We start from the raw sequence: 23,357 nt of genomic DNA, 5'->3' as shown, positions 1-23,357 counted from the left end.
TTTTTTTTGTTGTACAGGTGTATTTTTTACTTTTATAAAACTTTGGGATTACATTAGGATTTTCCTGTGTCGTGTGTACGTTTACAAACATATGCACATGACACCCAGGCCTGCAACAACAATTTGTGGATCACAGAAAGAGTTGCTCAGTGCAGGAATCGAACCCGCTACACACGTTGCATAGCCAGTTACCCAGGGACCATGCAGTCAATTTGTACTTATTAAAGAATAGTTGGACACCCCGGGGGATAGGATGAAATAAATAAATAATAATATAGTTTTATTGTTGAAACATAATTTATTAATATTTACAAAATTTACAAATGCGTTACAGGTAGGTAGGATACTTATATCACTTGTTTCTTAAACTACTTTTTCAGCCTTCTTTTCTGCATCTGAAAAATATGAAAAACAGTATTTTAAACACCAAACTTTCTTATATTCAAATACTAACCGCCGTACTCAGAGTCATTTAATGTTACATAACTGTGTCTACAGCAATTTTTTTCTATACAAAACCATTAGTTAGGACTGGGTTGATTACTCTTTAAATGTCTCTGAGTGCGGCAGTAACTTTACATCGTAAAGTACTATGCTAAAATACAACAAGTAAGCTATTAGAGGTGGTTGATGACTACCATACAAACCAGTACAAACTAGAACCTAATTGTACTTCTTTTTAAGGGGGGAAATTCATTCAATGACTTCAAAACCACCCCGTTCCTACTCCTGCTTTTCGGCTGGAGCCCCGGTAAACCCACTAGGTAGTTCACAGCTCCGGACCTAATTATACTTAGAATAAGGATTGTGTATCAAAGAGTTCTTACCAGCAGTAGCCTGGTCGGTGACAGGCTCGTTCCAGCTCTGCCTCTCACTGGTGCCGAAGATGACGAAGAAAGTGTTGGTGAGGATGTAGATGGCAGACGACACGTAGAACACTTGGCGCCATTGGGTTGGATCCGTCTGGAAAAAAATTTCAGAGATACAGATTTTCCAAAGCAAATTAAGCTAACGCTTCTTCTCGTTGGTCGTGTAGTCGCAAGTGCGACTGCCGGAGAAAAGGTCTCGGGTTCGATTCCTAGGTTGGGCAAAGTATTACTGGCCTTTATTCGGGTTTTCGGAAAAAAATCTCAGTAGTAGCATGGAGTCTGGAATTGTGCCCACTATAATTATGGCAATAGGCTCACCCCCTATTACATGGGACTTATAACACAAATGGTAAAAACTGGGTGTACATTGTATAACGGCATTACGTGCCGTAATGCGCACCTCTGTCTACCCTTTGGGTATAAAAGGCGTGACGTTGACATATTTTATCTTAAGCCTATTCTCATTTCTCACCTCATCCTGTAGGATAAGACCAGCGACTAGAGGAGCGATGATGCTGATGACGTTTGCAAAGAAGTTGGTGATGCCCATCATGGTGCCGGCGAAGTTTGGAGCCATGTCGATGTGGACCAGCTGTTGGAGAAAGAGTTAATCGCGGGGTAAGTTGTTGTTCAAGGTCAAGGGAGTGTTTAAAGTTATTTCAATTTTACATTCATTTTTTTTTTTATTTTAATGACTTCTTGTTTCTTTACGTTCTTAACAAAGCTTCATATTTTATTCTTCATTCTTAAATCAACTTTAATGTTGAGTTTGGATTGCTATTCCAGTTGATATACTGGGGTACAGGAGTCTGTACATATTATTTGAACTGTAATTTGTAAAATGTTATCGGGTAGTTACCAAATATCCAGTCATATGGCCAGCATTAAGCCCAACTACGACAGTGAGCAGAGTGACTGCTAGCATGACGTCACCAGGAGGCACGTAGCACAATGCTATCAGGGCCAAACCAGGACCGTATTCACCTGGAAGAAGAATTTTACAATGAGAACAAGTTTATATTTCTGCCACTAACTGCCGTACTCAGAGACAAGTCCTTAGTAACGATTTGGTTCCGAAAACAATTGCCAAGGACTGGGTTAAGTAACCACTTAATGACTCAAAGTGCGGCGGTAAGACATTTTGCGGGGTGCAGGTTGATGTCGATCCATTGGTCAAATTGATGCCAGGCCACAGTGTTTCAACTACGATCCCCAACCCGAATAAGCGGACCTTTAGAAGATTACCAACAGTGGTCGCTGGTATTATCAAGATTAGTCTCTTATATTATTGACATTCATTACAATAAGTAACGTACCAATGGAACTGGAAAGTTTCCTGCAGGTGCTGATGCTGAGCCACTTCTTTTCCAAGACGTAATCAGACAGGAATCCGAAGGGGAAACTCAGCACATACATCGCCAAGTAAGGGAGGGCTGACATAAGACCATTCTGTGAACATCGAAAATCTTCTTATTTAATGTTTTCTGAGGAGCTAAGAGTACTTTCAATAATTAATTTACTTTTTAAAATTATTTCATTTAAACCAACAGTTTCTAACTAACAGCTTTAATGTCGACTCCGAGCACTTGCTTCATGTACGACGGCATCTCCGTCATCAGCGTCCAGAAGCCCCAGTTGTGTCCGCAATGGACCACTATCAGAGATATGAAGGACAGGTTTGTGCTGATCTTCTTCCAAGGAGTTGGCAGCCTCTGGAAAGGGTATTAAAAGTTTAAGTTACGAAACATCTGACAAAGAGAATGTATTAAGATTAAATATTTCTATGTTTAATTACAAAATTGACTTCAAGTACAGCTTGAACGAAGGTAAAGTCAAGCACAATACTAGACAGTATTGTGCTGAAGTATTTGTTCAACTCAACTATTAACGTACCGTAACAATTTAACATTCAGACACATAATGTCAATGATTTTACAGCACAATAGCAAGCTTATGTAAACCAAACCTCAATAAATTCCGAATTTAGACACATTCATCACTAAACCTAGAATAAATGGAGGCGATATTTCCAATAATTTTCTTGAATTTCTGTAAAACTATAAATCTAATCAGAGCGGCTATTCTTGATTCTTGATAGAATCTAGGCCCTTGTTATCATTTCGACAAACCAGATGTTATCTTCTGGACAATTTACATGGTAGCTGACGATAATTGAGTGCAGAGCAAACTGCCAGCTCAGAGATTTATAGAGGTGACGGAATAATTATTGGGAGGATTTGATTGATCGTAATTATGTTCTGTAGAACAAATATGTACGCAGCACCAATAGAGCGATAATTATCTTAGCGATAGAGGGTCTATAAATAGATTTCGAGTATATTTGGTTATCATGATTATAATTGACATAACGTACCTTTTGTTCCCCGACCTGGCCGAGTGACGTCTGAATGTATAGCCGTTCAGTATTGCCGATCATCTTCGATCGCTGTGGAGAGTCAGAGCCGAGGAAGACGTAGGCTACCACCCAGATGGCTCCGGTAGCTCCGTTGACGTAGAAGATGGCTGGCCAGCCCCAGGAGTTTGCTATGAAGCCTGATACCACCAACTGAATTACTGTTCCCAGCTGAGCACCTGGAACGTAAAAATGACCATCACATCTACTGTTCTTTAACATAATATGTTGCTACTGCTCGTGCGTCAATGCAGGGATGCCCACTGAAAATTAGAACTAGGTGACTTCTGTGTCTAGCTTATACTCAGTGGCTCATTATGCGTAGACATGTTTTTAGCATGCTTTGCTGTTTGTTTATGCCAATTATTTCTTTATTTTATATTTTATGCTACATCGTTTGTTTAATCATTGTGTTGCAAAGTCAATACAATAAATATCACAATGATAAATCTAATCTATATTTATTGACATAAGATTGGAATGATGCTTCAGTTTAATCAATCATTATTAAGCTTTGCTGAGTAAGTATGAATTGATCTAATAATCTGTTTGTGTACTTTCCAAATAACATTACAATGACTTTCATTTACTGTCGATTAACTTCAATAGAATATTGGTTTGATCTTTCTTAACTATTGCTAAGATTGATCAGAGGTTACTAATATTCTAGGTCTATTAGAGGTCGTCAAGTTTTAGTGTACTATTAATAGGTATCAAATAGCCAACTAGCATAACTTAAACTACGAGCAATTCAACACCTAGCCTAATTTTAGTTATAACCAAATAATATCAATTTACATCTATTCAGTAATAATTCATTGAGTAGATATCAACTCTACAAGTATCTATAACCACGTTTTGTATTAAAAGATAAAGGTCATTTGAAAAGGACGTTTAATTTCCGTTTGTCATAACGTACCTCCATATATTAGGGTCCCGAGTCTACTCTTTTCCTCCAGAGGAACCCATTTGCCAATAAGGTTATGCATCGTCGGATACAAACAACCTTGAGACAGACCCTGGAGGACTCGACATCCGCATAGCATCTGCCAACCACCCTGGAAAAAATAGGAAACCACTGCTTTATTCACCAGTCTTCTAAAGTAAAATCTTTTCACCAGTTCTTTTTAATTTTAAAATGAGGAGACAAATTGTCTTATTCTGACAACAAATTTTCAAAAGTGAAAATTTCGAAAATTTTACTCTGGAGTCTGGCTTGTCGCCATTTGCTTACGAGGCAACATAATCATTACTTTAATCATAACTAGCCAAACTTTTTAAACAATAAAACATTTCACTTTCAAGGTCATCAATATAAATTGAACTCTCACATCCAATAAATAGAGTTTCAAATTACTTACATAGTAAGTCGCAATAGGTATGAGTAGCGACACTGCTGAGTTGACGGCTATGCAGATGGTGATGAGGATCATGCCTCCGTACCTGGCTGCCAGCTCACCACTGGGGATCTGCAGTACTATGTAGCCCCAGAAGAAAGAGGAGAGGATCACACTCTGGGTCTGCATACTCCAGTCGAATACCTGGGAGAAAAGAAAGGATAGGTTATTCTTTCTTACATTATTTTCTTTTTTTTAAAAACGATGCTCCACATTAGGATTTTCTCATGTGTCGTGGGTGCGTTTACAAACATACAAGTTCACATACACATGACACCCAGACCCGAAACAACAATTTGTGGATCACACAAAGAGTTGCTCCGTGCGGGATCGAACCCGCTACCCGTTGCGCGGCAGCCAGTTGCCTAGCCACCGCACCAACCGTAAATTTTTTATCTTATTTAATAATTTTAGTTTTATTGATTTTTTTTATTGCAAAAATAGGCGTAGCGTAAGTCAACTATCTCTCAATTGTTTTGGATTGAATATAGCCTGTTAATTACCTATGCATATATTATGTGCATATAATAACCAAATACTGGTTATGTCATTTCACCTAACGTACGGTACCTATATAAAATAATAGACATAATAGAGTTTTCAACTTGGTGTCATAATATTAAAAAACAATGTTAAAACTCTGACTTTTTATGCGGTGGCTAAGCAACTGGCTGTCGCGGGTTTGATTCCCGCACGGAGCAATTCTTTGTACATACATACATATCGCCTTTAATCCCCGAAGGGGTAGGCAGAGGTGCACATCATAGCACGTAACGCCACTGTGTACACACTTTTCATATGTTGTTGTAATAGGTGGTGAGCCTACAGCCATATACCGGGCACATTTCCAGACTCCGTGCTACCACTGAGAAATTTTCAAAAAACCGAAAAAAGCCCAGTAATACTTCGCCCGACCCGGGAATCGAACCCGAGACCTCTTGCCCGGCAGTCTCACTTGCAACCACTCGGCCAACGAGGCAATTAAATGATAATAAATGATGATAAATGATAAATGATATTTATTTCTGTAAATAGATTATAAGATAACACTTTTACACGTCAATATTTCAAATAGCTAGATGAGGCCGGCATTTCCTATCCGACTACTCTGAGAAGAAAAGCGAAACAAACTCAGAGGTCATAGTCTCTTTTAAAGTCCAGACAATATCAATTAGAGATGTCGGAGAACCGTGCAAGTTTATTCTGTAGTGGTCTTTTGAGGAAAGAACCACAGCAGTTTGAGCGGACCTGTTCAGATGGCAGCACGCATGTGTCAGTTTACAATTAGCTCAGCTGACGGCTGTTTGAATGATCCGACGAACAATACCAACCAAAAGAACATTTGGGTAGGCCACACAAATGCTCACACTGAGAATATAATTAACTAAAAGTGAAATGACTAGGCAAACTCTCGCACGGTCCTCAAACTAACAATTTTAAAAATAATATGTTAAAAAAAATATCGAATGATATTAATGTATATCATGTCAAATTGTATAAAAATGTAACTTGTGTTACAAACATGTCAACATGACCTGTGTGGACATTATAGCGGCTCACTCCCAAGCCTGACTATCATCTAAGTAGTCTTTAATTTTATAAAAAGCTTTACTATACAGTTTTTCTTTAATAACATTTTTAAATTTATTCAGGCATCAAACTTTGAATATCGCTGGGAATTTTATTGTAAAAGCGTATGCATTGACATCTGGAATGAACCACTTATTTTCTTAAGTCTAGTAGTGGGAACAATATATTTGTTTTTACTTCTAGTGTTTATATTATGTATATCACAATACTTTTTAAATAAATTAATGTTTTTGTGAGCATACACTAATTTTCATAAATGTATTGAGAAGGAACAGTCATATATTAATTTCTTTAAATAGTTCCCTAAGAGAGTGCCTCGGACTAATTCTTTGTGCCATCCACAAATTGTTGTTCCGGGTCTGGGTGTGATGTGTGTATGTAAACATATATGTTTATAAACGCACCCACACCCACGACACAGGAGAAAATCCAAGTGTGGGGGTAAAGTTTAAAAAAAAATAAAGTCAAGGTCATCATCGCACTAACGCAAATTCGTGATGTTGCAATTTCCCCAATCATTTCCATACATCTTTTATCATTAGTTTTCATCTCAATACACGCAAGATCTATCAAATTTATCAGCAGTTTAAGGCCATTGATAATATCGACGTCCTTTCGGTATGATAATCAGCACTTGTAGTAATCTGATGTAGTGATAGTGTCACTTTCAATACAATGCCTTATCACCCCCGCGGAGACGTTACACTCTCAATACTACTTTACTTTCAGTGTTTACCCGTGATATAAATATTGATTATTGATATTAACTGTTCATTCGAAGTTTGGGAGTGATGATAAATAAATCATATTTTTTTATTCGGTGTTGGATAAATAAACATTTGCGAAGTTTGTAGTCTCTTTTTAATGAAATAAGCCGGTAAACGTGCAGGCGGATCACGTGAAAGTAAGCAATCGCCGCCGCCCATAGACGCTTGGATTTACACCAGTGGCGTTACAAGAGCACTGCCGGCCTTTTGGGGGTTAGGAATTATTCATTCTTCAATTCTTACTTGAAAGACATACTGGTATCAGTATCACATTAGTGAAAAGTTCACACATTTCTTATGGATATTTATGTAACATGCAACGTCACGCCTTTTATTCCCAAAGGGGTAGGCTCAGGCGCACCAAGTCATTACGGCAATATCTACGTGTCTTCATAATATTATCATGACAAATAGTCATAGGTACTTAATATTTTCGAGTAGTTACCAAGAGACGACAAATACAATTGTTAGAACAACAAATCAGTATCACGCCTCAATCAAAGACATATAATTAATTAGATTTTAGCATGAAGACAATTTGTAACTATAATAAAACTATATAGTACTTGGAAACGTGCATCTCCTTATAACTTTTAACTAGATACATACTAAGTTTTACCGTCGCACGTGTCATAGCGATACAAACTCACGAGTTTACGACAGCTACTGGTACTACATAATGGCTTGTAGATAATTAAGTCATAAACGGACGACGTGTCATTCAAACTTTATTTAAAACAATGTTGATATTTTAGTATAAAATATACAAATGTTTTCAGAGCAGTTTTTAGTTACCTATATAACATTTTCTAGTACTGCTATCTTAAAATAGTCTGGCTGACTTAAAATATACTACTTACTACATTATTTTTTATATAATTTAGACACCACAGCAACAAATTCAAAATTGGTAATTCCCACTTTTTCTGCATACTGAGCTGAACTGGTTTAAAGATTGGACATTCAACAGACACGGACAGACAACCTTCGCCAGTTCTCACAATTAAGTTCAATAATACAAAATGTTAATATGTACCTGAGATGCAGAGCTATATCACATACTTTTCAACAATTCTGATATCTATATATCCGTAAGTGTATGTATTACGTTACATTTCCAGTCTCCATGCTATTACTGAAAAAAAATCGAAACAGTTTAGACCTCACGGTCATGGCACATGAGACGACAAAACAGAAAAGGCAGATACGTTAAAAAAACCATTATTATAACTTCAATTGTCTGTTTTTCAAACAATCATGAGATAAATCTCGATCATGATAAATAAATATTTATAATTAAGTGTAATGACAACTAGTTATCATATTTCATGACTAGTAAAAAAATGAAGTAGACATTTAATTATATTTTATCGTTATCTAAATCATGAGAATAATAACAATTATTTAAAAAAGGGGTCTCAAGTTCGATTACCGGGTCGGGCAAAGTATTACTGGGCTTTTTTCGGTATTTTGAAAATTTCTCAGTAGTAGCACGGAGTCTGGAATTGTGCCCAGTACATGACAATAGGCTCACCCCCTATTACATGGGACTTATAACACAAACAGTGAAAAGTGGGTGTACATTGTATAGCGGCATTACGCGCCGTAATGGACACCTCTGCCTACCCTTCGAGGATAAAAAGGCGTGATGTTGTCTAGTAAGATGATATCAAATAATTACACGCGCTGTTTACTAAACAAACAAGTGTAGAGTTGGTCTCCGAATCCCACTCAAACGATTTCTTTGTCTCGTGCCCTTGGCAAACTAGTTTCTCTTGATATTGTTCGCGAATCTAAATTTAGATTATTTGTTATGTATACAATCAAACTATAAACGCAATATATGAGGTCACTTTGTCATTTACAGACCATACTTAATGTTTTTTTTATATATTGACTTTTATTACACTCAATTTATTTTTGGTGAACACATTGAGTAATTAATTTTCCAGTTTATCTTGGTCCCGCTGTATATGATCTTTGCTCATATGTAAAGGTCAGTTTATACTGGTATCTCTGAGCTTGATATGTATATGCATATAGCTATATGTTCTCACAGTTCCTCTGAAAAGTGGATGACCTTTAAAAGATAAACTACAAAATAACAGTAAATAAAATGATGTAGTTGAAATAAAATGCATTAATGTATTTTTTTTTTATGGTAATCAACTTTTTCATTGACAAGAATAGTAGTGTTAAGTTTCATCAATACAATATCAATGTTAATGGTTTGTAATAAGGTTAAAAATAATATTACAACATTGATGTAGGTGGACCTGAAAATCATCCAATGTCTTCTCTCGCCTTGGGCGAGGCGAGAGGGAGTGTTAGACTCTTACTGACTAAAAACCACCCCGTTCCTACTCCTGCTTTTCGAGCTGGAGCCCCGGTAAGCCCGCTAGGTAGTCCGCAGCTCCGTCAAATAGATAAAGAATACTTTAGAATTGTTGTTTCATAAATTTATCATAAACTAGATATTGTCTTTGACAACAAAACATTGAACGTACGTCAGTATAGATATATATATATTATATAGTTATCATAGGTACTTATAGTAAGTAACATGTTTACTAGTTTTAAGATGATCGTTTTGAAATATTTATTAGTCACGCGAGAAATGACAGATCCTTTATCAATATTTCCAGCTCATGAATACTTGTCACATTGGAACTTTACGTAATAAAACGTGCTATACATTTAATAATTCAAGATCTTATATTCTCCGGAGTTGTGAACAACGCAGCGGGTTACTGGGACTACGACTCAAAGTAGTAATAGTAACGGGATGGTTTTAAGTCAGTTATAAGTCTGACACTCTCTTTTGTCTCATCCAAGGCGGGATTTTGTCCTCTCCCTCTTAAAGAAAAGTATCTATATTCTGTAGGACATACTATATAATATTTATCATTTTGTTTACTTAATTAGCTTTCTAGTTTTTCGAATATTTGCGAATAAATCTCTCATTCAAGTTTTCATAAAGGGTAACCGAAAAATCATTATTATAGTTGATTCGTTGGTTTATTGGAACAGGCCAATCAGAGTGCCGAATATGATAACTTTTCGATTTATTTAAACATAAAACAAAAACTCGTACTAAGTACTCAGACCTAAGATTTCAGCAATCACGATTACGATCATGCAACTAAAGAAGTATTCCATTCAGATAGTAGTGTGGAAAGTTATGATGCATTTAGATTTTGTAACTGATAACTGATTACAGAATGGACATAAATGCAAATCATTGTTCCACGTGCAACGTTTCATAATCTACGGTTACTGCACTGATATCGCAGTATCGGTAGTTCAGTCAGTTTCAATATAGGTAGAACCGCTTCAAACCAGATTGTGCACTATCGATGAAAGATGAAATAATCAGATGTAGGGGTTTTTACACCGAACCAAACATAAATTGCTCAGAGCTCATAGAACATTGATTAATGTAAGAGTATAAGTAGGTAATAAAAACCTCGTAAAGTGCCTACTTTTAATTAAGTACTTTAATGATTTTGACTGCCTTGTTGGTCGAGTGTTCGCAATTGCGACTGTCGGGCAAGTAGTCTTGGGTTCGATTTCTGTGTCGGGCAAAGTATTACTGAGCTTTTTTCAGTTTTTTGAAAATATCTCATTAGTAGCATGGAGTCTGGAATTGAGCCGGTATAGGCTCACCCCTTTTACTTATCGAGCAATTTTTTGCTCGACCCAAGAATCGAACCCGAGTCTCCTTATCCGGCAGTCGCACTTGCGACCACTCGACCAACGAGGCAGTACTTACTAGAGAATTAGTAGAGATTATTACAACAAAAAGTATTTATTTATTTACAATAGCGGATCTACAAGATAACAGTAGTTTACTTAATCTGTTACAAACAATGAGTGTCACTAGAGTGGTTTACTAGTACTCGTACTAAGTAAACAGGTAATCAAACTTGTAATCGGTTTATGACTTGTAAACAAACGATAAAGGCGCGTCGTCTTTGATCGCGATGAGCGGAGAGGGAGCGGGAGCGGGAAGACAACATTATATTTTTTTAAAGGGTGGAGTTTCTTGCTCGTTCTTCTCTATTCGAAACTACACTTTGCACGAGCACCTAGCTTCACTGACAGACAGACTGGCGGACAATTCAATTTGACGTTTCAAACGTGCCTTATTAAGGATAAATTGAAATAAATGCTTTGACTTTGACTTTGAAATAACATTTTTTTTTTATTTGAGGTCTAAGAATATTAAAATGAATTACAATAGAGCCATCAAATATGTTTTTCTGTAAAGGAAAAAAAAACACGGAACGTCTGTATAGGCGGACTAGCAACGTCACGCCTTTTATCCCCGAAGGGGTAGGCAGAGGTGCACATTACAGGAATTCGGACAATTTTATGAGAATTTCTAATACGAGTATAAAAGCATTCTTAATTATGCAACTTGGAATTTAAACGTTAAATACCACATACCAAGACTCGACCTAGTGTGTCTAAAATATGTTTTTTATTACTTCTCTAGAAAGTCAACGATAACACGATGACCTAGGCAAAAACCAGTATTTTAGTCATCAGAAGACGTCAACTAGGTCATACTTAAATATCAAATGTATAAAAAATGGCTGCTGCGAATATAAACGCGCAAGCGCACGTGGTATTTGTTTACTTTGGTATAATCAAATACCTATATTTATTCGTATATATCTCAAATATTTGTCCAGAATAAATTATTTACACTCGTAAAGCTAAAGATAATAACATAATCTAAACTAGTAGTAAGACAATAAAACTGAAGTTTATTTATTTTGTTTAAATACAATGATCACTAAAACACGAGAGCTATTGTAAAGACAATATTTTTTACCTTTTAGTACTTTTTGGTTCTCCTATGGAGTTTTCCAAGTATTTTCATCAACGTGATGATTTTACATTATTGATAGATCTCTATAGACATAGATCTCTTCATATATGTTTTATATCAAAAGATCATTAAATCAAATATTAAAATTATTGAAACTTAGTCATCATCATCAACAGCTTAAAAGTGGCCACTGCTGACCAAAGGCTTCGTTTTGCACGGAGAACGTTTGAGAATTAATCAACACGCTTGCTCAATGCCGGTTGATGATTTCAAACTTATAGTAAAAAGTCCAGGTATCATCACGATGTTTTCCTTCACCGTTGGATCGGTCTCGAGACCGATCTCCCATACATGAGAAGGGGGCGTCTTAAACCTCCGGAACATCGGGTATTGATAATACGCTAAACATGGAGATTAGGTCAAACCCTTCTTATGAAGCGAAGGCTTACAATCCAACATTGGGATATTATGGATGTGATGATAATGACTGAAATGATTACCCTAAGCTTTTTAAGGTTATCTCAGATGATATAATCAATAGTAAACAAAACAACTTACCCCTTCCCCTGCACTCGAGTCAGTCATGGCGACAATCGCCATACTGATGTTGACTCTCATGGTGAAGCAGATCACCATGGCGAAGAACAGCATCACCACCTGGACGTGCCGCACTCCCAGCATTGGCCCTGGGGATGTAAAGAACATATTAAAAAATCATCATTAACCTGGTTGGTGGAGTAGTTCCAACGCGAGTGCTGGGTAAAGGATTCAGGATCTAGTATAAAGTATGGTAAGGTCTTTGTCGGAAGAATAGAAAGCACAGTCTCTGGAATGGTGCCAGATTTCGCTAAGACCACATACTTGGATACGTCACTGGACATTCTATTACCTACATGAAGCTTCTAACATGACTAGCGAAAAGTTACTGTAAGGAACTCATTTATTATTAACAGTCCATGTTTGATTCCAAAGTGCATATTAAGCTATTCTAAATATGGAATCACTTTAATGTTTTTAAACTTTATTACAAAATCATAAAGTTTAAAATGCTAGATGTCTTTTGTAGAACCAAGGACTTAAAAAAAATATTAGGTAAGACTCCATCTCAGTACTTGGTAACCAATTAATGAACACAATGATTACTTTCCGAAATCAAATCGCATCGTTACTTCGACAATAAATCATGGCGTCGCGTAGTACCGCTTGTGACCGACAGGCGGCGACACTCACGCGACCCAAACCCATTGCCGTCAGAATTTAATTAAGAGTTCGCCTTAAACTGAACGTAATGAAATCGACTTCATACCAATATCGGAGTTAATGAGTTTTTGCAATATCTGCATAATGTTCGCCAAGTACGATCAATTCTTAGGTAAAATTTTATTGAAAGGTAAATTGAAAATAGATTGATCGTTGATCAAATACTATTACAAACTTTGATGTAGGTTTATTTGTTTGTTTGATAATATGGCCCTGCCCTAATAATACCATGTGCATAAACTGCCATGCCTACTATGCAACAAGGTAATATGATAGAAGCTAAAGAATAAATATCGAAAAGCCTGGCTGCCATACTCAGAAACATTAAATGACTTTTTAGGGAACAGCGAGTAAAGTTCCCTAAGAAAAGGAGGATCCTCCGACCAGGCGAGGTGATCATGCCTGGCGGGCTTTCTGCCCAACTGTTGTTCGTTGGGATTTTCTATCCGTGTTAATTCGCATGTAAACTTCGTATGTGCGATGCAGGATATTTTATGACGTCATCCGTTGATTTGCTCGTCGATAGTCTATGTGCGACTTCTGTCATCTGTCACTTGTCAGAGTGTCGCCACAACTTATTAAACTATTCCTCAGTAACGATTTTGATTCGAAATAAATTGCGAAGGACTGGGTTAAGTAATAAATAAAATGACTCTAAGTACGGCGGTAAGTTTACGTATAAAATGCTTAAATTCTTATATGTTTTAAATTACTAAAATAATAAATTATGACATAAGTCCTACGATGTACCTACTTATTCAAGAAAGTGACCACATAAGTACGTCAGCTGATTAGCTGTTGCATAACATAGTCTTTATCAGTAAGCCATTACTAAGAGGTGTCCCTAATGTGCACGTAATGTTGTTTACAAACAAGTCTACTCATACTGCATTATGGAGGTAATGTACAAGTTGTTATAGTTCAACGAATACATAATAATGAGTTGTATGATAACGCAATGGTAAGGAAAAGTTTAAAGAATTAAGTGTGGGAGAGCCATGCTTCGGCACGGTCTCATAGAAAAATGGCGTGAAACCAGACTTACCCTGTGTTTTGCAGTGTGAGTGAGGTTAATGAGGGTCTAAAAAAAACCGAGGAGGAAATTTCAAAAATTATTGAAAGAAATTTGCAACGCTCTTGTGACTCCTCTGATTGCTTACCATCCGGTGATCTGTCTGTTCATTTGCCGCCCTAACCCATAAAAAAGTAAGTACAGTAAGGAGTATCATATAAAATTCAATTTCCTTACTTTCCACATAAAGTTTAATTTTCATCGATCGAATTAGATTGTAACCTGCCTCCTGCTTTCTGCATTTATTAAATCCGGTTTATTAATTTAACAGAGTGGAAACGTATTTACAACATTAGAATCACATAATCGCAGCAATAGTTATCTAATTGACTGAGCCGTATTTTTCCTCATTCATTAATTAAGGCTTTAATCTCTGAGACATTATTGGTTCGTACTATTGAAAGAACCTTAATATTCCTTTTATATTGATTGACTCGACTCACAAAAATGAATTGTTATTCGCCATAGGTGTGAGATATCTAGAAGACTAATAAAATTCCTTCTCTCCAAATGCTGGCAACGCTCTTATATATTTTCTGTTGTTTATGAGCGACACTGATCGCATGCCATCGAGTGATGAGCTTAGATTGAGTAAAACCTTATCTGTCTTTGCTCTCTGTACGACAATTAAGTAAATAATATTGTATCCTATGTGCAACTATAGTGAAATTGAACACTTTTAATCACACTAATATTATAAACGGGAAAGTTTGTTGTGATGTTTGGCTGTTTGTCCGTCAAGCACGCTGAAATTAGCGAACAGATTTTGATGAAATTTGGTATTTTATCTCACGGGCGAAGACGCTGGTTGAAATCGCTTCCAAATCAGTTTAACCAATCTTGACATAATCGTGGAGAAACATACATACATACAATACTGAGAGTCTCCTTTTTCTCTTTTAAGACGATTAAAACTAGATTCAATACTTTTCCCCAATCACTGTAAATTAATTTATTATTTCAGGTTACAGTGACGTTTGTAGTTTTACTTTCAGAGTTCAGTCCCTGCGAATAGAGTCTACAGTATTTTGAAAACACGGATTGAGTTCATCATAACATTTATCTTACATTGTTATATTGACCAAGGATTTTGTTATCAATACATCGATATTGTTCCCTGATCTACCTACTGGCAGCTAATGTAAGGCGATGGTTTCGATTCAAGAAGTTATTTTATTTGCTGAGTACCTATAATGATATTTTTAGGTTTTTCCATATCTATAGGGAAGGGTGTTTTTCCATAAGAGATGTGCTATGTAGCTAAACTATGTGATTGTTTTCACTGATACCAAGCTACGTAGCTGTGCTACGTATCAATGAATATGATTGGTGGAAGCCAAACGCATCCACAGCAACGTAGCGTAGCACATCTCTTGTGGAAAAGCACTTAAAAAATGGGACCCTGTAGGCTTCGCCATCTGCCTATCTGTCGTTATGTTACCTCATGCATCGTGGCAACTAGAAACTTTCTTCACTGATGGTGCATTTCTGACAGAAATTCTGTCGGACTTATAACTAAACAATACATAAAATGAAATGTTGTTGGTAATGTATGTTGTGTTGGGGACTTCCAATCAAAACGTTTGATAATATTTAGGTATTTTTTATGGTACATTTGGTACAAAGTTAATATTAGTGTGGTTTAAATCTAAACTTGTAGTAAGGTAAGCACGTACCTTTACACTATCTGTGTGCGAATTCAACTTGCACTTGGCCAGATTTTTAAACAGATGTAACTCTCGAATTAACATTGAACAAGATTACTTTACTAAGTATAATGATTTCAAGTTTCAATTGTATTTCAACTTATCTTCACGCTCGTGTCCCGTCACGGGTGAGCTAGTTTAGGCACCTAAACTATTGTTTGCTTACAAAGTACACACGAATCTCGTAATTTTGTTGCATCAATTAGTTTTATTGCCAACATGTGATTCCGAGAACTGAATTGTGTATAATGTGTGTGAACGTATACATATATGTATGTTACAGTCAGAGTGATTAAATAGCAATTATTCATAATGACTGGTCATTATGAATAATCGTATATTAATGCCAAATTCACTAGACAATGTAATAAATTAATCACTTTATCTGGATATTATTCATAATAGGGAGTCCAAGTTAGTCAAAGTAATAATACATGTGTAACTCAAAATGTCACAAGACTTTTACTTGTAAGAATAACTTATAAGAATAAAAATTAATCTTTAAGATCAAATACTAATTTGTTTTGGCATAAATTTGATTCGCATATCGTTAGTAGGCCTAATAACTTATAGTCCGGTCAATTTAGACCTGAAAACAGTAATGAAAGAACAAAAATTCCGACAGAGCTGAATTTTGGTACAGACCTTTATTTTACTATAAAGATTAAAAATTTAAAAGTCCCCATCGATCCCATATGTGCTTCAAAAGTTATTCGAGGTCAAAGTTCAAAATTTTAGGTTTTTTGAGTTTTTCTCAAAAACCGTAAGTTTTTCAAAAAATACCTCAGACCAAATTTGTAGATCTCAAAATTCTCTACAAAATGGTCCTTATAAGTTTTTCTATAAGTATTACCGTTTCTAAGATAGATTCGTGTGTCCCCACACACATTTTTCCACTTTGGAAGCGTCTAACTTTCAAACGATTGATTTTGACGAAAAGTGGTTTTAGAAACCTTAATGTCTTTTTTAAAGACCTATCCATAGACACCCATCACGGATATGTAAGCTGAAAAAAAATTTTTTTTAATCAGTTCCATGTATGGATTGCCCCCCTTTACTTTTTAAATTTATAAATTTTTATTCAAAATTCGAATAGCGGTTACCGAAATACACCATCTTACAAAGTTTCAACTATGTAGGCCCAACAGTTTCGTGGCCCAACAGGCTGTGACATACGGACGGACGGACGGACGGACGGACAGACATTTATTTCCGAAACTGTTGGGCCTACATAGTTGAAACTTTGTAAGATGGTGTATTTCGGTAACCGCTATTCGAATTTTGAATAAAAATTTATAAATTTAAAAAGTAAAGGGGGACTCCATACATGGAACTGATTAAAAAAAATTTTTTTCAGCTTACATATCCGTGATGGGTGTCTATGGATAGGTCTTTAAAAAAAACATTAAGGTTTCTAAAACCACTTTTCGTCAAAATCAATCGTTTGAAAGTTAGACGCTTCCAAAGTGGAAAAATGTGTGTGGGGACACACGAATCTATCTTAGAAACGGTAATACTTATAGAAAAACTTATAAGGACCATTTTGTAGAGAATTTTGAGATCTACAAATTTGGTCTGAGGTATTTTTTCAAAAAACTTACGGTTTTTGAGAAAAACTCAAAAAACCTAAAATCTTGACCTTTGACCCCGAATAACTTTTGAAGCACATATGGGATAGATGGGGACTTTTAATATTTTAATATTTATAGTAAAATAAAGGTCTGTACCAAAATTCAGCTCTGTCGGAATTTTTGATATTTCAATATCGTATATTGACCGGACTATTATGTCGGAAATGGTGGCAGAGAACTTGTAGTGCCCTATACATAATTTCGATCAAACTAATTTGCTATAGTTTCTGTAACAATTAAATAATAATGTTGGTTAAAAATTTAATATGCTGTGCAACAAAAGTTAGTGAAAGAACCGAATTGCTACAAAACCGACTCCACGTAGTCTTGTTTGCCCTACCCCTAGAGTGTAATTTAAAATCGCGTAGGCGCGTAGGAGCGAGGCGGCCCGCGGGCTGAGGAGCAGGAGGCTGCCAGCGAGCCACCGCGGCTGAGGCTGGCCGGCGAAGCCGGCCAACAAGCCGAAGCTGCGGTAGTGAGCGAAAGCCGTCTGCGACGATTAGCACGCGTGGGGCCGCCGGAGGCCCGCAGCGCCGGAGCCATGACAGAAACCCTGCCTGCTGCATGCTGTATATTTGTTTGCATGCTGCTCGTTTTATTACATTATCCAAGTCTTCGAAGATAGTATATAAAATTGCTAGTTAATGTGATTAATTTTATGTCATTTTTCACTTTATCTAAATTGAGTAGACGTTATATATAATTGCTAGACAGTATATATAATAACAAGATTTATTACTTTGGCTGTAACATGTATACGATACAAACACCAAAAAAATATATATATTTTTACAATGATTGGCTGGATGTTTGTTCTGGCTAATCTCTGAAACGTCTTTACCAATTTTAACGCGTCTGTATTTTTGCGTCAGCTGATGTATTTATTTTTTTGAGGGGGAAAGTTATTCAATAACTTGGGTAGAGTGAGAGGGAGTATTAGATTCTTACTGACTAAAAACCATCCCATTCTTTCTCCTGCTTTGAGCCGGAACCCCGGTTACCTGTTTCGTTGTCCGCAGTTACGGATGGGTAGTTGATGTTCTAAGAAGTAACTTAGACTACTTTTATAACTAGTCCGTAATCCACGCGAAGTAAATAATATTTATGGCAAAGAGCTGACTTTTTTGCAAGAGGAATTGCATTTCCAAGGATTCGAATCTTATTCATGTAAACTACCGGAGCGATGAGGAAAAAGATCATACTTACTCTACTTAGGTAACTATCAACTCGAAAGGTATCTTTAGAAAAAAACGTCGTAAGTTATTATGAAGATAAGTAACTATAAAATGGATCTAAGGACAAAGCGGGCTATTATAACTTAACTTTACCTTGCGGTAAGAGTGAGATAGTTTATTTGTGAATTATATAACTACTAAAGATACATACTACATACTACATATTATTAACAGACAAAGTTTCTTGTTTTCTATAGATATTACTTATAAGTTATGATAAATACTGTTTTGGTGAACCGGAGAGAAAAAGAGAGGGGTGAAAGTGTATTTGAAATTGCCAATCCGCGTTGCGCAAGCATGGTGATTAATGTTCCAACCTTCTTCGTACGAGAAGAGGCCTTTGGTCAGCAGTGGCCACGGATAGGTTGTTGATGTGTTTATATGTGAGAGTAACTCTAGAATCTGCGTTAAATCTGAGTAAACTTTGCCCCGACCTCGAAATCGAAGACGAGACCTTTCCTCATAAAGGTCATCTATATACATTTTTTTCATTCTCAAACATTATGCATTATGCAACCAAAATCTCGTCGATCAACTAGCTGATCTGATTTCCGGGTCGTGCCAGTTATTTTTAACCTTTCTATTACAAAATTAAAAAAAAAATCCTGTCTTAAAGTGTTTTCAAAGATTTTTGGAAGGATAAGTGCTATGTTAATACTCAAACATTTGCGGTTTGTGTATACATAAGTTTGAAGTAGTTAGATGTAAGATAATCTTGACAATATCTCACTCGATAATGTCAATTGACATGCTCAAGTGATGGTTTTTACGTCATAAAGAGTATTGAGAATTGAATCGACCTTGGTTCTTGAAAAACATAGTTCTGTACCTATGTTATGGTTTATTTATTGAAACATTTCAAAACACAAATCTACGTACATTTAATAAAAAACGTTACCCCACGCTGTGATTTTATTCTAGGTCGTGGGTGCGTTTACAAACATCCGATTTCACATACTCATGACACAGGTCCAAAACGACAATTTGTAGAACACACAAAGTGTTGTTCCGTGCGGGAATCGAACCCGCGACATATTGCACGGCAGCCAGTTACCTAACCACCGCGCCAACCGTGCAGTCATATTGACTGACATCGTTATTAACATATTATTGTAACTAATTAATTCTTTTATTTATATATTTATGCTTTGTTAACTTTTTATGTGAACAGTAGGTTATACAGACTTCGCGGTTAATTACACCGTAGATAATGATCACACATGGTGTAGTGGGTATAACAAGTCCACGGGGATTCACGTGTTTCTTATTCAGATATTTACAAGAAAAATAACCTTATTTTTATTTAGAATAATATTACTGCACTTGGGATAATATATATATCTTCTCTTCACTTAGATTTTACTCCACTTATCAATATTTCTATATTAATTTATAAGGCTGAAGAGTTTGTTTGTTTGTTTAAATGGGCAAATAATCTCCGGAACTATTGGTCAGATTTGAAAAGTTATTTTTGTGTTGGATAGTGTATTTAAAAAGGAAGGATATAGGCTATAAAACATCACGCTACGATCAATAGGAGCCGGGCAGTAAGTGAAAAACTCATTAACACGAAAGTAACTCACATCTCTATGCCTAAACCACTGTACCGATTAAAATAATTCTTATTTGTTATAGATTATATTACATTATGCTACGATCAATAGGAGCTGAGCAGAGCGGGTAAAAAGCGCGGAAGTATCTAGTGTCCTAATATAACTGAACGATTACTTAAACTATAGTGGATATATATCTATGTATATATATATGTATATAACTAAGTTAATATTTTTAGAATAATATTGGACTTAACATTACCAAACAATAACGTTGTAAATTATTAGTTAAAGAATTTCAAGTTTGATGTAATTTGATGTGCAAAACAAACGAAATTGACACAGTTGGTAGTTATTGTAGAGTTAATTATTATTGATTGACTTGTTCAGTAATTATGTATTTAAAGTGAATGAATAGTAAGGTTTTTTAAACGTTAATATTCTCAGCAAAAAAAGAATAAGCGGTAGAGAGAATTCACAGCTATTCTAGGTCAAAGTTACGTAGTATTAATAAAAAATACTGGCATTTAATGAAATAAGTAAGAACTCATCTGATGGGAGATCTAAGATAAATGACATAAATAAAAAAAAACCTTACCTTTATCCATTTTATTCACTTCTTCAACCATTTTCTTTGATAAAACTGACCAAACCCAACTTTACACAAAATTTATTAATTTATATTTTATATTCAACTATAATATTTAATATTAAATTATTTCATCACTAAAATAAATAATATTATACTTTGGTCGCGAGGCTGCGCGCTGGTGCTGCGCGCGCGCTACCTGTCGATAGACTCACTCAATTGTTTTTTCACGGGCAATGCCATCTCAGCCAATGCCACAGACGATTTATTCATTGTTTATGGTACAACTGTGATGACGTTTTGCGGTTGCAGGCTACTTAGTAATTAATAATACCTAGGTACTTACAGGACGTAAAAGTACCTATTTATTTAACTGATTTGATTTGACTACCTCGTTGGTCGAGTGGTGGCACGTGAGATTGCCGAACAAGAGGTTTCGAGTTCGATTCCCGGGTCGGGCAAATATTGCTAAGTGTTTTTTCGGTTTTACGAAAATTTCTCAGTAGTAGCACGGAGTCTAGAATTGTACACAGTATGTAGCAATAGGCTCACCCCCCATTACATGGGACTTATAACACAAAAGGTGAATAGTGGGTGTTCATTGCACAGTGGCATTACGTGCCGTAATGTGCACAGACCTCCACTTACCCCTTCGAGGCGAGACGTTAAGTTATTTAACTAAGATAGATTGGTTTTACTGTAAATATAAGATATTGAGGAAGATATCTTTAGGATATTCATTTCATACACAGTATAAATCAGATTAAGTCTAGTCCACAAAACCAGACCCCGTATTATGTTGTGGTTTGTTTTATTAAAATAAAATAATCAACTGGAACAATAGAATAAACCAATAATTCATCTCCGATTGATAACTTTAAACAGAAAGGTGATTATAAATCATAACAGTTAGAACAAAATATTTGCAGTTTCATTAGCAGTGTTTTTTTATTAATTTTATCCTATTTATATTAGTTCTCCACGGACTCTTGGCCCGTGCCCTTGTCATACATTTTTATTTAGCCCTATTACAATAATTCGAACTGATTTTTATTCATACTGGTCTAAATAGATAATTCAAGAAATCTCTAGTTGATGATAAAAATCTTCAATCCTTTTATTTGAGGCTCATGATATATATTATAATTTATTAAAACAGCCTAGATCTTACAGGAGTTTTCCGTGGTTATAATTCTTATTATACGAATAGGCACCTACCACCCTGTAAATATTATCACTTCTATTATACTCGTGTTAAGCAGTAGTACCTATATATTATGTTATTGTTAGCTAGCTTCTGCCAGCTACTTAATCTGTAGTATGCTGGAGTTCAGATCTACGCGAGACACAACGAGGTTTCTATTGGTTTTTTCCTTATTTTTATTTATGGCATAAGTCGTTAAACAATTTGACGGATCACCTGATTGTAAGCAATCGTCACCGCCTATGGACACACACAACACAAGTCTGTTGCGGCCATTTGGGGGTTAGAAGTTTAAGGGGAGTTGGGGAATTGGGAATTGGGAAGATTGGGAGGGCGGATGATTGGGCGTCTGGTAACCTCACTCACATAACGAAACACAACGTAAGCGTTCTTTCACGTCGGTTTTCTGTGAGCATTTTATTGCAATTTACGATTTAGGAATTTGAGTGTACAATGAGTAAGAATACTTAATTTCCCTACTATAACAATTGAACTATATAGTCATTATATTAAATTTCTTTCAAATCATTTCAATCTGACTTCATTATACCGACAAGACCATCATTGTCGTGCCTCTCAGCTGGACTTTCCCCGGTCAGTACTTCGTGACGTCGTCTGACACTCCCTCCTACCTATGTATACGTACTTACCCACATATTATTGCGGTGACGTAGCAGTATACGTAAGTACATACAAAGGTAGTACCGCTGTCTATCTTTATTTCCTCAACCACCGTAATGACGAGTCTTGATAATATATATTATAATATTTTGTGTTTACCTCGCTATGTAGTTTTTCCTGTTTTGATCCATCCCTGTGTTTATTAACGTCATTTTGTGAGACATATTATCTTAGTCAATTTGGGATTTTTGATGATCGTAATTTGAGGTGTAAGTCTGAGGTGACAGGGTTTGTTAATTAGGTAATTGGAAAGTTTTGGTATTAGAGTTGGTTATATCTAATCTTTGCCATAAATGACCCCGCGGGAATTTTGATAAAAACCTATTTTGAGCTCCACAACCTCATCTTTTACGAAAGTTGTATTAATACGTATGTTACCTATTCCAAATTTAAACGAAAAAATCAATAAAAGAGACATTAAAAATAGCTACCTAAATAAAAGGATTTATGACGAAAAATAATCATACTATACCTAATGCGCTCTAAGAAGGTGCGGCTGACGATTCAGTAACGTTTCGTATCACTCTTGAAAGTTGATTTAAAAATTATGCCT

At 35.9% G+C, this 23,357-nt stretch overlaps 1 protein-coding gene across 2 annotated transcripts; it reads right to left on the bottom strand.

Annotated features, from left to right (window-relative positions):
• Positions 1-278: 278 nt before the first annotated feature.
• On the bottom strand, positions 279-21,158 carry LOC118269039 (putative inorganic phosphate cotransporter). Of its 2 annotated transcripts, XM_035583915.2 has the most exons (12): positions 21,078-21,158; positions 20,929-20,987; positions 12,432-12,559; positions 4,644-4,823; positions 4,202-4,340; positions 3,244-3,461; positions 2,432-2,581; positions 2,186-2,318; positions 1,729-1,853; positions 1,342-1,461; positions 828-963; positions 279-395 (listed from the first exon to the last, which is right to left on the bottom strand). In XM_035583915.2, exons 2-12 carry the CDS (start codon positions 20,957-20,959, stop codon positions 364-366), a joined length of 1,392 nt encoding a protein of 463 aa, XP_035439808.2. In that variant the 5' UTR covers positions 20,960-20,987; positions 21,078-21,158; the 3' UTR covers positions 279-363. The 2 variants fall into 2 exon arrangements, with proteins under 2 accessions (XP_035439808.2, XP_050556782.1); XM_050700825.1 differs by having other exon boundaries at positions 20,929-21,143.
• Between the last annotated feature and the right edge of the window lie 2,199 nt (positions 21,159-23,357).

The sequence above is a fragment of the Spodoptera frugiperda genome, chromosome 2, assembly GCF_023101765.2.
Source record: "Spodoptera frugiperda isolate SF20-4 chromosome 2, AGI-APGP_CSIRO_Sfru_2.0, whole genome shotgun sequence".
NCBI lineage: Eukaryota > Metazoa > Arthropoda > Insecta > Lepidoptera > Noctuidae > Spodoptera > Spodoptera frugiperda.
The sequence above is the reverse complement of the archived record's forward strand: the minus strand, read 5'-3'. Positions and strand labels throughout refer to the sequence as shown.

Bases quoted from the DNA above. Each gene is read 5' to 3' on its own strand.
- LOC118269039 (XM_035583915.2), bottom strand. From the start codon at position 20,959: ATGGTTGAAGAAGTGAATAAAATGGATAAAG. The intron at 4,341-4,643 runs GTAAGTAATTTG...TATTTTTTCCAG, and splicing joins TACCTATTGCGACTTACTAT to GGTGGTTGGCAGATGCTATG. The intron at 1,462-1,728 runs GTAACTACCCGA...TTTCTCCAACAG, and splicing joins GCCATATGACTGGATATTTG to CTGGTCCACATCGACATGGC.